Consider the following 13620-nt stretch of genomic DNA (forward strand, 5'->3'; position numbering starts at 1 on the left):
CCACCGACACTCCGGGGTAGAGCGGCACCCGCTGCGGGGACTATCTGCTTCCGGGAAGGCGCCCGGGCGCGGCGACCAGCAGCGGGCGCCGGGAGCCGACGTGCGGAGGCTGCGGCCTGGGGTTTGCCGCAGGTGGACTAGCATTGACCCCGAGGTTAGTGGGTCCAGACGAGGCGGTTCTGACTCTCGGCCGAGAGACGATCCAGAACCGGAACCTGTGTGAAGCGAGCGGAGCGCAGTGGGCTGGAGTGGAGCGCGGGCGAAGGGCGCGGAGCTCCCCGGAAGCCGTGAGGGGGGCTCGGGCCGCGCGGGGCCGGGCGAGACCCGCATCCCGCGGAGCTGGAGGGTTGCGGCCGCCGTGTGGGGGCCGCAGCCGTGACCGGGAGTCGTCCTGGAGGCAGCCCTCCGAGTCTGTCTACGGTGAAGGAGTCGAGCTCAAGAAGTAAATTCTGCTCCGCCAAGATCTGCAGCCCCCCGTTGAGAAGCTCTGCTTGGCCCCATTTCTGTGGAGTGTGATTCCCTTACAGGACCCAAGGAGAAACTGCCTGTTGACCCGCTGAAGAGTGGGGATTCTTTGTAGAAACCAAGGTCTGGAGCAGAAGAGTCATCTGCACTCAGTTTGTTTATTCATTCATTCATTCAACTTTTTGTTACCAGGAATTGAACCCACGGGAACTTAATCACTGAGCCACACCCCCAGCCTTTTTTTTTTTTTAAGTTGTTGGTGGATCTTTAGTTTTTTTTATATATATGGGCTGCTGAGACTCGAACCCAGCGCCTCTCACAGGAGAGGCAAACCCTGTGCCACTGAGCCCCAGCCCTTTTGGCGTTTTATTTAGAGACAGGGTCTCACCGAGTTATTCAGGGCCTCGCTAAATTGCTAAGGCTGGCTTGGAACTTGAAATCCTCTGCCTCAACCTCCTGAGCTACTGGGATTACAGGCGTGCGAGCCTGGCTGATCCTCTACACTCAATCTTTAAAGAAAGTTAGAATGACACATAATCCCATAAAACCTGACATATACACTTCCAATCTTTTTTTGTACGTACATGTTTTTTGTTTTTCTACAGTAATTGAAGTTTAGGCCCGTTTTCTTTGCAATTTGTTTATATTAGGAACTATTATATACTAGTATGTATTGCACTAAACTATTTTAAATGTTAGTGTATATACCCTTGTATAAGTGTAGTGGCACCCCATCCACAGAAAATCTTGATTAAGCTTCTCCAGAAATCTTCCACATAATTGATCTTAAGACTATGAGCGAAGGAGTTCAATGTAGTTAAACTTCCTATTTCCTGTTGCTCTGTCTTATTTGGCCAGGGGCCTGAAAGAGATCAGCACTCCAGGAGCTGAACATCTCTTTACTAGTTTTTTTCACAAACATTTATGAACTATCTATTATGTGTGTATCAATTTGTAAAGTTTTTAGTTAGTTTTTTTTAGTTGTTAATGGAACATTTATTTTATTTATATGCAGTACTGAGAATCAAACCCAGGGCCTCACACATGCTAGGCAAGCGCTCTACCACTGAGCCACAACCCCAGCCCAGTTTGTAAAGGTTTTCAAGGGAAGTGTGCCTGCAAATGCAGAGTTAATAAGAAAAACAGATTATTTTAACTAGGCCTCTGGCTTTGGGCCAGAGCTTCACACAGATGTTTACATTTCAAGGAGAAAAGGTTTCTAATTGGGCTCCATGGTAACAACTGGCAGGGGGAGGGAAGAAAGGGAAGAAGAAGCTCTCCCCTTGTCAGTGGCTTACTTGAAGAGTTAACCTGCCCAGAACAGTGAAAGAAAAAGCTGCTTCTGTGTGAACTTCTGAGCCCTTCACCTTACACGCTGGGTATAAAGTTCTGAAACTGCCTGAACTTGAGTTTCAGAGGGATTAATTGATTACAGCGAAAGCTGTGCCCTCTGAACCTGGCTACAGCCAAACGAATCTGCTTCCTGTTTCCTATCTGGTGTCCTGCCTCATCTGTACATAAGTATACCATAATTTGTAGTTAGATATTAGGTTGTTTCCATATGTCAGTATTATAAAGAAAATGAACGATGTCTTTTTATTTCCTTGGAACACTGTCCAAAATGAAATTGTGAGGTCATATGTATGTAATATTTTACAGCTTTTCAAAATGTATTGTCAAATTGCTCTCCAAAAAGAACACATGAATTTACATTCTTGTTTTTCTTAGTTCTGAGACTCCCCAGTACAATGACTCAAGCAGAAATTAAACTGTGTTCTTTGTTGCTACAAGAGCACTTTGGAGAGATCGTAGAAAAAATTGGAGTTCACTTAATCAGAACTGGCAGCCAGCCACTTAGAGTAATTGCCCATGACACCGGAACATCACTGGATCAGGTATGTTTAGATGACATCGTTTTGCTATCTTTAATTTCCTTCATTAATGTCTTCCACCTACTTTTGAAATATTTTTGCTTCTTATCCTAAAAAGTTGAAGTGGAAAAGCCTACTCTAGGATATAACAATGTTTCCTGTGGGGACAGAGGGTGATACTTCAGCCCTGAGGTTTTGCTTCTCAGAGTGTTCCTAGATCACTGTGGCTAAATAAATCTTTATTCTTCCCATGCTACATCTCATTTTTTCATAATCAATCTACTAATCTCAGTACTACCTTTAAGTAATAAGAATGATAGAAGGAAAGTAAATCGTTATGTGAAAGCTGAAGATCAGAGAAAATATATACATCATAGCAAGGAATCTTCCTGATTTCTTCTACTGATGTTTGATTGTTATTAGCTACTCCAACAGAGAGGAAATAACAGAAATTCTTATCTAGCCATCCCCTGATGTTTAGTAAACTATAGGACAAAAAAACTGCCAGCAGTTATGAGCTATGTCTCCAGGTCTTCTCTTTTGAATTCTATCTAGGTGAAAAAAGCCCTTTGTGTCCTCATCCAACATAACCTGGTGATATATCAAGTGCATAAACGTGGTGTGGTGGAATATGAAGCTCAGTGCAGCCGGGTGTTGCGAATGCTTAGATATCCCCGGTACATCTATACTACCAAAACACTATACAGCGACACTGGAGAGCTGATTGTTGAGGAGCTGCTGTTGAATGGCAAAATGACAATGTCAGCTGTTGTGAAGAAAGTGGCAGACCGACTCACAGAAACCATGGAGGGTAAGTACAGTATGCATATCTGTTAGCAAGAGCATCCGTTGGCTGATTAAAGGAATGAACTGTCATCTTAGGCCATCTGACCTCCCTCTTTCCTTCTGTTGTACAGATGGCAAGGCCATGGACTATGCTGAGGTATCAAACACATTTGTGCGACTGGCAGATACACACTTTGTACAACGCTGTCCCTTAGTGCCTACCATTGAGAATTCAGATCTTGGACCACCACCACCTGCCCCAACCCTTGTTGTTAATGAAAAGGACATGTACCTGGTTCCTAAATTGAGCTTGATAGGTAAGAGATTTTGAACATAGAACCATAATGCCCTAATGGTGGATTCTTATTTAATAAATGTTAAATGAATGAATCAATTGAGCATTTACCAAGTATTCACTCTGTGCCAGACATTGTGATATAAAATAATGAGAAAACCATGATTCCTACCCTAATGGAGTTGAAGTCTAAGTATAGGAGATATACACTAATCAAACAATCACATAGATAAATTAAAAAAAACTGTGATAAGTACTGTGAAGGAGAAGTATAAGATGTTAAAAAATATATAATGGGAGAGTAGAGTTATACATGGGGTTAGGGCACATGTTTCTTTGAGAAAGCAAAATTGGAGCTTAGATTTGAAACAAGATTTGGAGCTAAGATTTGAAACTAACTAATGAGGTAATAGAGGATAAGCATTTTTAACAAAGGGATTAGTATGCAATAAGGAAAAAAACTAGGCATTTATGAAATAAAAGAAAGTCAGTATAGCTAGAACAAGGTGAGCAAAGTAAAGAGAAGTATCAGGTTAGAGCAATAAGCAGGGGCCAAGTCAAGCAAGACCTTGTACAGCACCTGTGCTTTATTCTAAGGATTTTTAAGCTTGGAATTAACATGTCCAAATTTACATTTTGGTGGGGGCGAAGGGCACCATGGATTGAAACCAGGGTCACTTAATCACTTGAGCCCCATCCCCAGCCCTTTTTTTTTTTTTTTAATGTTTTATTTTAATACAGAATCTGACTAAGTCCTTAGGTCTTTGCTAAGTTGCTGAGGTTGGTCTTGAACGTGCACCTCCTGCCTCAGCCTCCAGGATCACTGGATCTAATTTACATTTCTGAAATATTTTTCTGTCTACAGAAAGGATAGGAGGATGAGGCAAATGGTAAATGAAAACAACTGGTGAAAAATTGATGTAGAAGTAGTGAATTACTCAGGAGGCTGAGGCAAGAGGATCCCAAGTTCAAGCCCAGCCTGAGCAACCTAGCAATACCCTATTTCAAAATAAAAAGAGCTGGGATGTAGCTGAGTGGAAGAGCACTTGCTTAGCAGGTACAAGACCCTGGGTTTGATCCCTGTTACCTCAAAAAAAGGAAAAGAATAAGAAACAGTTCAAAGAGAGAGGTATCAGAAATAACATCTGTGTGTCTGACTTGCACATGTGAGAGGATAATGATGCCATTACTGAAAGGAAGCATTGGAGGAGGACCAGTTTGAGGGAAAAAGAAAGCATTTCTTTTAGTTCTTCAGCCTCTTAAACAACTCTAACCTACAGGTAGCTTTTGGGATGAAAATACACCTGCCCTCATGTTTGGTCATTTCTCTCATCATATGGTATATAACCTAACTGTTGATTTGTTTTATTTGGCAGGAAAAGGTAAAAGGAGGAGATCATCTGACGAAGATGCTGCTGGGGAACCCAAAGCCAAGAGACCAAAACATACTACAGATAACAAAGAGGTAATGGAGCTTCTTGATTAGACTTCTCACCCTGAAGCCGGCCAGAAAGAGCACACAGATAACAAACCCCAAGAGAGCTTAAAGGTCCCTAAGCTAAGAGGTCGTAGGACTAAATATCAAATATCACTGGTCAGGACGGGAACCATGCGTCTTCCTTCTGAGGCTTAATGTACTTCATGCGTTGAACAACGTAACAGTATATGCAAAGTATGGCTAGAACATGTAGACACATGGGGCCAATAGTGAGAAATGAGTCCAGAAGGACACTTAGGCCTAAATTCCTATATTTATATGCCTTCTCAACATTCCTATAAAGATTTTTAGTAAGTGTCTCAAAATTAGTATGGCCAAAGCAGAATAGTTGATATCCCCCTCCCAGGTATCTGCTCCCTTCCAAGCTTCCTCATCTTGGTAAAGAACACTATCACCTATATTTTTTTGTTTGTTTATTTTTTAATCACTCACTGGGCACAGTAGTGCACATCTGTAGTCCCAGCTTCTCAGGAAGCTGAGACAGACCAGCCTGGGTGATTCAGTGAGACCGTGTCTCAAAATAAAAAGTCCAAAGGGCTGGGGAATGTAGCTCAGTGGTAGAATGCCTGCCTAACACACATGAGGCCGTAGGTTTGATTTCCTGTACTGGGGGGTCGGCGGGGACAGCAATTGGACTCCTTTAATAGCTTCTCATTATCTTAGAAGAAATCCAGACTACAGACTGTCAAGCCTTATGTGATCCTTCTCACTTCTTCCCAACTCTCCCTCTTGATCACTGTGTTCTATCTACTCTCTTTTTGTTCCTTAAATACATTAGGCTTTCCCCTTACTATTCCTCCTGCTTCACATGTTTTTTATCACAATTTCATGTAGTTGCCTCTTTCATCATTCAGATCTAAGCTTAAATGCTCTTTTTCTTGGAGTTCAAGACCGTTGCCCAGTCCTATTCCAGTCTCTACACATTTTTCCATTTTCTTATCTTCCAGCATTTATATTCATATTTGACATTATATATTGTTTATGTATGTGTTTGTTGTTGTGCCCTGGGTAGAATATAAATTCCTTAAGGGCAGCATATGGAATACTAGCACATGTTGATCGACTAAGGTTTGGCCTGTATCCTGAAGGCAGGAGGGTCTGTTAATGAAGAAAGATGTATAGCCCGTTGTTCACACAACTTGTGTGGCTCCATGGAAGATTCCAGAGTCCACTTGTACTTGTGCTCATGTGCATATTTTAGTGGACCTCTCCGTAGCTTTCATCTGATCCTTAGCAGAACTGTGACCCAAGAAGGTAAAAGCATACTTAGGAGAAATGGGAGAGTGGTGCAAAAGCCACAAGATTAGAACCAGAAAATCCCGGTTACTCCCTTAGAGAGAGAGAGAATGAATGTGTATGTGGGTTTGTTTTTTTGTTTGTTTGTTTGTTTGTTTTAGTGAAAATCCCACCAGGGTAGGTGGTGCACACCTGTAATCCCAGCAACTTGAGGAGGTTGAGGCAGGAGCATCACAAGGTTGAGGTTAGCCTCGGCAACTTGGTGAGACCCTAAGCAATTTATACCCTTAATAATTGTCTCAAAAATAAAAAATTGAAAGGACTGCTTAGTGGTAAAGCACTCCTTAGTTCAATCCTCAGTTGAAAATGAGTTAGGAAGCTATTATAATCCAGTTGAGCCATGATTAGAACCTGAAATATGGTTAACAACTAAGGATAATGAAGAAGGACATCTCTGAGGTGATAGATAATGCCAGTTTCCCTGATCTGATCATTACACGTTTTATACATGTATTTAAATATTTCACTATACTCCATAAACATGCACATAAACATGTCAAAAATTAAAATACACAGTAGAGATCTGGCTGGGGATGTAGCTCAGTGATAGAGCACTTACCTAGTGTGCAAAGGCCCAGAGTTTGACCCCCCACACACACCAGAGCTACCAAAAAAGAAAAGAAAAAAAAATTTTAAAGCAAGGAAGAAAGAAGATGTGTGCACAAAGTCAAGTGAGTTTTTACTTAATGACTTCTGATTTCTCTGTGAAATCAAAGGCAAGATCATCAGCTAAAAGTAAGAAAGAAAGAATCAAGTAGGAGACTTGAGATAATGGAAAAGAGTTAAAATAGAAATAGATTGGAGATTAGTGTGAGAACTAGTTTGAAGCTGGAATTTATCAAGACACTAATTCATATGATTGAATGATTTTTCTCCAACCAATTTAGTTGCTATAGTAGAGGAAAAGAAACGGTGAACAGTCAAATCCAAGCTCCTCACCAGAAAACTCTGCATTGTTTAAACGTTTCTCTCTAATACTTTTCTCCTCTTCAGCCCATTCCAGATGATGGGATTTATTGGCAGGCCAACCTTGAGAGATTCCACCAACACTTCCGTGACCAAGCCATTGTGAGCGCAGTTGCCAACAGGATGGACCAGGTCGTATCTACATGGGAGTCTGTCAGTGATCATAGGGAATAAAGTAGTTCAGTTGCCAGATGTGGCCCTTGGCACATAGCCAGATCTGGGGCAACACAACTAATTCTGAATCCCAGTTTACTTTTCAAACCCAGACAAGCAGTGAGATTGTGCGGACCATGCTCCGGATGAGTGAGATTACCACTCCCTCTAGTGCCCCCTTCACCCAACCATTGTCTTCCAATGAGGTGAGTTTCATATTTTTGTGCTAGCTTCTAAGACTTGTGGATATTATAACAATTATCATACATGGAGCCTAGGGTCTAGGCCCAAGCTTTGAAAGAAAAGGGTTTTTATTATTTAGATTACCTTCAAGTGGTGAGCACTGAAATACTTGGTCTCTTGGGATCCAGCTTTTAAAAATCTACTTATTTGTCATATATAACTTATTCTTAATTGTTCTAAGAATTCACCAGCAGTGTGTGTAGTGTGCACCTTGTAGTCCCAGCTACTGGATAGGTTGAGGCAAAATAATCACTTGAGGCCAATCTAGGCAACATAGTTAGATCCTATCTCAAAAAAATTAAAAAAGAATCTTTGAGAACCTTGGCATTTGGGCATTATTTGTATTTGATCCCTTGTGTTTGAATTGTGTGTGTGTGTGTGTGTGTGTGTGTGTCTGTGTCTGTGTCTGTGTCTGTACTGGGCGCTGAACCCAAGGGCACTCTACATGAGTTATATCCACAGCCCCTGTTGTTTTTATTTTGAGACAATGTCTTACTAAGTTACCCAAGCTGGTCTTGAACTTGTGATCCTCTTGTCTCAGCCTCCCATGTAGCTGGGATTACAGGCTTATGCCACTATACCCAGCTAAATTTTGTATTATCTTTAAAATATTAATGCTTAATATATCAAATATATTTATATTTCATAATGTATTTAAATTGAATGTTGTGGCTAAATTTTTTAAAGTTACCATTTACCCAAAGGTTCAAGGGTGGTAGAATGTTCTTTATCTTATTGTGCCTGGTAGTTACATGGGTATATACAATCATCAATACTGATCAGATTGAACCCTTAAGATCTATGCTTCTTATTTTCTGTAATATAGATCAATTTAAAATATCCATAGTTTTACATAATCTCAGCCCCAGAGATCCCTGTTAATAGTTTGATATATATGTTTATTTGGAGCGTTTTTTAACAGATAGCCTAACATATATGTAGATCTATGTATTTTTATTTTAACCCAAAAAAATGAGATTGTACTCATTTTTTTGTTTTGTGGTGAAGGGTCAAACCCATGACCTCTCACGTGCTAGGCAAGCACTGTACCACTGAACTACATCCTCAGCCCTACAACTTACTTTTTTCATATGACAGTATATGTAAGACTTCTTTTCATGTAGTACTTATAGGTTCTCATTCTTTATGACTATCACATTAATGCCATGCTCTAGTTTATTTTAATCCCTTATTACTGGACATTGGGTTGTTTCTTATTTTATTATCGAGCTCATTTTCAGTGTCCCCTTTGCCCTATAGATCTTCAGATCCCTGCCGGTTGGCTATAACATCTCTAAGCAAGTTCTTGATCAGTATCTCACTCTGCTGGCAGATGATCCAGTAAGTCTATTTTTGCACTTTTTTTTTTCCTGCTCCTCTGTTTATGATTTTCTTCTGCCACTGACACCTAGTATCATTCTCCTGTAGCCTCATTCTGAACTAGCCAGCTCAGACAGGTTCCCCACCATCATCTGATAAGAAAGCTGTTTGCTGCAGACTCTTGGCCAGATTCACTCCATTGGAAACAGAATCACTGGACTTTCCATTCAGCTAACACTCCTTCTCTTTTTTTTTTAATAGCTAGAGTTTGTTGGAAAGTCTGGCGACAGTGGTGGAGGAATGTATGTCATCAGTATCCTTACCAGTTATTCTTTTTTCATTAAATTTTTTTAGTGGTTGATGCACCTTTATTTAATTAACTTATTTATATGCAGTGCTGAGAATCAAGCCCTGTGCCTCACACATGCTAGGCAAGCTCTCTAGCACTGTGCTACTCCTACCAATTATTCTTAGTTATTATGGTACCCTGAGCTTTAAAGCAGAATGGTGACTTATGAAAGAAAGGTTTGGTAATGTTTGTTATACTAAATAAATTAGAAAATTGAAGTAACTTTCTATTTTTCTATGAATTTTCAATTAACTACATTAATGACAAAATAAAAAGAAATTTTACTCAACCAAATTTTAGTTAAGCAAAATTCTCAAACATTTTCATTAATTAAAATTTTAAGAAACTTACATACCATAAATAAAACTAATGTAAAAAATGTCTCTTAAATTTTAATTATGAATTAGAAACTTAGGAATAAAACTGTCAAAATCACAAGGCTAAAACATTACTAAGTGACCTTAATCCTCTACATAAAGACCTCCATAAGGCATTAGCATCTCTAGCCACAGCCACTCTGGAATCCGTCGTACAGGAGAGGTAAGGGGGTCGTTCTGATTGGGATTGAAGCTAGACACTTCTGTCCATACCTCATTTGAACAAGCATTTAATCATTATGTAAGTAATCAGTAAAGGCACTTTTTGCCCCATTTTTCCACTGAACAGCTATGGATCCCACCTACTACTACTCTTCACCGCCCCCCCCCAAAAAAAAAAAAAAAAAACACTGTTTAATTCCTGGTGATGCAAATTAACCAGCCTCTTTAAAGTCTTGTAACACAATAACTGTGGCACTCAAATGAGTCAGCAGTTGGTGACTCCTTTACGATGAACAATACCATCACCAGCCTGTGGAGCTGTGAAGGAATTCTCTGATTGCTGTTCCCTTTTGGTCCTGGCTCCACTTGTGGACTAGGACAACAACCATGTAAGACCAGGAGCTAATGTTGTTGTGTTGTTTTTTTTTATTGGAACGCTATTTACTTTGTTTATTTCTTTCCAGATTCGGATCTCGCTGTGCCAGAATATTCCGCCTGGTTTTGCAAAAGAAACACCTGGAGCAGAAGCAGGTGGAGGACTTTGCAATGATTCCTGCAAAGGAGGCAAAGGATATGCTATATAAGATGCTCTCAGAAAATTTCATATCACTCCAGGTAGCCACACATATAATTGCCAACCAGCAAAACTGTCCTAGAGAAAGAAGAACTCTTGAAGTAGAGTTTCAGGCAAACTGAGTCCCCAAGCAAACTCTGAATCTAGCTATGAGACAGAAAAATTTATTTAACAAAGACATAACAAGCACTTAAAGTATACTGTGGAGCTTTAACTGGCCTAGTAAGAAAGATAGCCAAGGAATTGCCTTAACACCATGCTTCCCTTTTTCCTATCATTCCTGTCCTTTCCTGAGCCTTAACTCTGTCAATAGCATATGTTGGGTCTTTGCAAAGCCATGTCAGAGATGCTATCGGGAAGTAGGTAGAATAGGTTTTAGAGCAGATCACGGCTCTGCCTCTTACCCAGTTACATTGAACAAGTCACCTACCATCATTAAAAATGGTGACAGATTGTGGTAATAAGAATATGTTTGGTTGTAAAGATCAAATATAAGCCACCTGGCATGTTGGGTTTGCTCAGTAAGTATTAATTGCCTTTCCTTTCTTTCCCACTCAGGGTGCTGATGGTCAAATGAAAAAATCAGGGCTATGCAGTCTTCATGTGGCTGATTGTGTCATAAACAGAGCGACTAGATGACTAGGGAAGGGGAAAGTGTTAGTGAAAGAGAGAACTGAATGGCTCTGAATGGGATGGGTGCTTACTTTGCCAATTCTTTTTTTTTTTTTTTTTTTTTTTTTTAAGAGAGAGTGAGAGAGGAGAGAGAGAATTTTAATATTTATTTTTTAGTTATCGGCGGGCACAACATCTTTGTTTGTATGTGGCGCCGAGGATCGAACCTGGGTCGCACGTATGCCAGGCGAGCGCGCTACCGCTTGAGCCACATCCTCAGCCCCTTACTTTGCCAATTCTGAAAAAATTGTACAGTTTTTCTTATTTTTCTTTCTATGACAAATAGGAAATTCCCAAAACACCAGACCATGCCCCATCTAGGACCTTCTATTTATATACTGTGAATGTCGTATCAGCTGCCCGGATGTTGTTGCACAGGTGCTACAAGGTAACCTCATGTGGTTTCTTCCCATTCCCTTCACTGAGACGTTTCATCCTGTGCCACCTCTACCCATTTTAGCTGAGCTATTTAAATACAACTATATGCATTTCTAGTCTTTCTTCTCTTTCCTCAGAGCATAGCCAACTTAATAGAAAGGAGGCAATTTGAAACCAAAGAGAACAAGTGAGTAGCATTTTCATTTGTCATTTACATTTTTCAAGATCAAAAGCCTAAAGGGAATTTTCTATAGAAATGGAGACAAATATCCAATAACCAGTCTAGTTAATCGAATCATTGTTTTAGGTTGGCATAAATCGTGCATTAGTCTAGACTTTTCCAGTATACCCCCAAATAATTTTGCAGAGTAAGTCTATAGAAAATGTCTTCAAATGGTGCTGTTATCCACTTTGATCAGGAACATGGTGAAAGGGGAACTTGTGCCTCAAGGAGAAAGGGTAAGAAAACCTCAGAGTTAAGGAAGATGCCTCAGAGTTGTGTTTGTCTGACAGGCGTCTACTAGAAAAGTCTCAGAGGGTAGAAGCCATCATTGCATCTATGCAGGCCACAGGTGCAGAGGAGGCACAGCTACAAGAAATAGAAGAGATGATCACAGCTCCTGAACGTCAGCAGCTGGAGACCCTGAAGAGGAATGTCAACAAGTAAGCATCACAGCTTCAAGCTATATTTCAAAATACCTTCCAGACAAATCCATCGCAATATCCTGCCAGACCTCACCTTAACATGGGCCAACCTAAACTCACCGTCTTCTTCCTCAGCTCAGTTACATATGCCAAATATGGCCTTTCATCCCAGTCCCCGTACAGACCTTCACACATCTCTTCCAGACCTTCCCATGACTTCCTCATCCAAACCATCTCATAGTGCTTTCAAAGTTATCATCTTTAAAATGGTTGATAATATCACTATTTCAGATGATTTATTGACTACCTATCTTTATGGTATAAAGACCAGGCTTTGTGTAACATACAGGGACTTTCACAATTTATAGCAGCCTGTATTACCTTCATTTCTTCTTGCTCTTCATCACCCACCTGAATCAGGATAATGATGAACATGCAGACTGCCTTGGGGAACACTGCCATCTTAACATTAAAGTCCTCTACCTGTGAGCACAACAAGCTACCCATCTACTTAGGTCATCTTTAAGTTCCTTCAACAATGAGTTACTGTTTTCTGTGGTCAAGACTTCACCTGTTTTGTCAGTTTATTCCCAAGTTTTTTTTGTTTTGTTTGTTTTTTACTTGTGTGTCCCTATTTTAGATCATTCATTGCTAGTATAGAGAAAAACAACCAATTTGGGGGCTGGGGTTGTAGCTTATCGGTAGAGCACTCGCTTAGCACAGGCAAGGCCCTGGGTTCAATCCACACTACATAAAAATAAGTAAATAAAATAAAAGGCATTGTGTCCAACTACACCTTTAAAAAAAAAAAGAAATTTGTGTAGAAGTACAAGAACAGACATCCTACTCTTGCTCCTGGTCTTAGGGGAAAGCTTTCAGGTTTTTCACCATTAAGTATGATATTAGCTGTGGTTTTTTTCCCTAGGTGGAAAAAAACCTAATCGCCACTAACATTGCGCTTCAGCCACTCTTCTCACAATTTTAAAATACACTAGCTCCTTTTACCTACACCTGTATGTGTGCTAGTCTTGGTTGCAAGTTAGGCTAAACTCCCTAAAAACGGAGGCTTTATCCTGTACATACTCAGCAGCTTCCACAGTGCCTGGCACATAAAAGATGCTCAGTAAATGAAAAGTGATTTATTGGTTCTTCTGCTTTCCACCTAGTATTCTCAAGGGTAACCAAGACACACCTACCCCAACCTCAATATGCTAATGAACGTTCGGTCTGGGCAAATGCTTTTACTTCTTCATTCAGGTTGGATGCCAGTGAGATCCAGGTAGATGAAACAGTCTTCTTGCTGGAGTCCTACATCGAGAGCACCATGAGGAGACAGTGACTCATAAGAAGCATCTTCCTCAAAAGATCTGGGGGGATGGAAAGAAAAATAAAGGAGGTGCCTGGATGCATTCTTTTAAGTGGAAGAAGTTGCAGATTCTTATACTGAAAATTCCTTTATGAATATACCTGGAAAAGTATTTTTTCAAGTCTGCTGACTGGTTTAGACCCATCACTATATTCTCCCCTCATCAAATCTTGGCAGTAGAAAGAACCTTAAATGATTAAAATT

The 13620-nt window shown here is 40.4% G+C and overlaps 1 protein-coding gene across 3 annotated transcripts; it reads left to right on the top strand.

Annotated features, from left to right (window-relative positions):
• The first annotated feature begins 41 nt into the window (after nt 1-41).
• Nucleotides 42-13477, top strand: Polr3c (RNA polymerase III subunit C). 3 transcript variants are annotated; one of them, XM_076861642.1, is made up of 15 exons: nt 42-1041; nt 2194-2360; nt 2892-3147; nt 3254-3439; nt 4794-4882; nt 7205-7309; nt 7444-7536; nt 8834-8914; nt 9155-9206; nt 9722-9782; nt 10246-10396; nt 11314-11415; nt 11543-11592; nt 11919-12068; nt 13308-13477. In XM_076861642.1, the coding sequence occupies exons 2-15, from the start codon at nt 2214-2216 to the stop codon at nt 13387-13389; spliced, it is 1605 nt and encodes a 534-aa protein (XP_076717757.1). In that variant the 5' UTR covers nt 42-1041; nt 2194-2213; the 3' UTR covers nt 13390-13477. The 3 variants fall into 3 exon arrangements, with proteins under 3 accessions (XP_076717757.1, XP_076717758.1, XP_076717756.1); XM_076861643.1 differs by having other exon boundaries at nt 42-588; XM_076861641.1 differs by having other exon boundaries at nt 42-2360.
• Nucleotides 13478-13620: the final 143 nt, after the last annotated feature.

Source organism: Callospermophilus lateralis, chromosome 7, assembly GCF_048772815.1.
Source record: "Callospermophilus lateralis isolate mCalLat2 chromosome 7, mCalLat2.hap1, whole genome shotgun sequence".
In the NCBI taxonomy this organism is placed as follows: domain Eukaryota; kingdom Metazoa; phylum Chordata; class Mammalia; order Rodentia; family Sciuridae; genus Callospermophilus; species Callospermophilus lateralis.

Excerpts from the sequence above, each read along its gene's own strand:
- Polr3c (XM_076861641.1), top strand. The coding sequence starts at position 2,214 with ATGACTCAAGCAGAAATTAAACTGTGTTCTTTGTTGCTACAAGAGCAC. Across the intron at positions 8,915-9,154 it reads CTCTGCTGGCAGATGATCCA|CTAGAGTTTGTTGGAAAGTC; the intron begins GTAAGTCTATTT and ends TTTTTTTAATAG. Across the intron at positions 9,207-9,721 it reads TGGAGGAATGTATGTCATCA|ACCTCCATAAGGCATTAGCA; the intron begins GTATCCTTACCA and ends CTCTACATAAAG.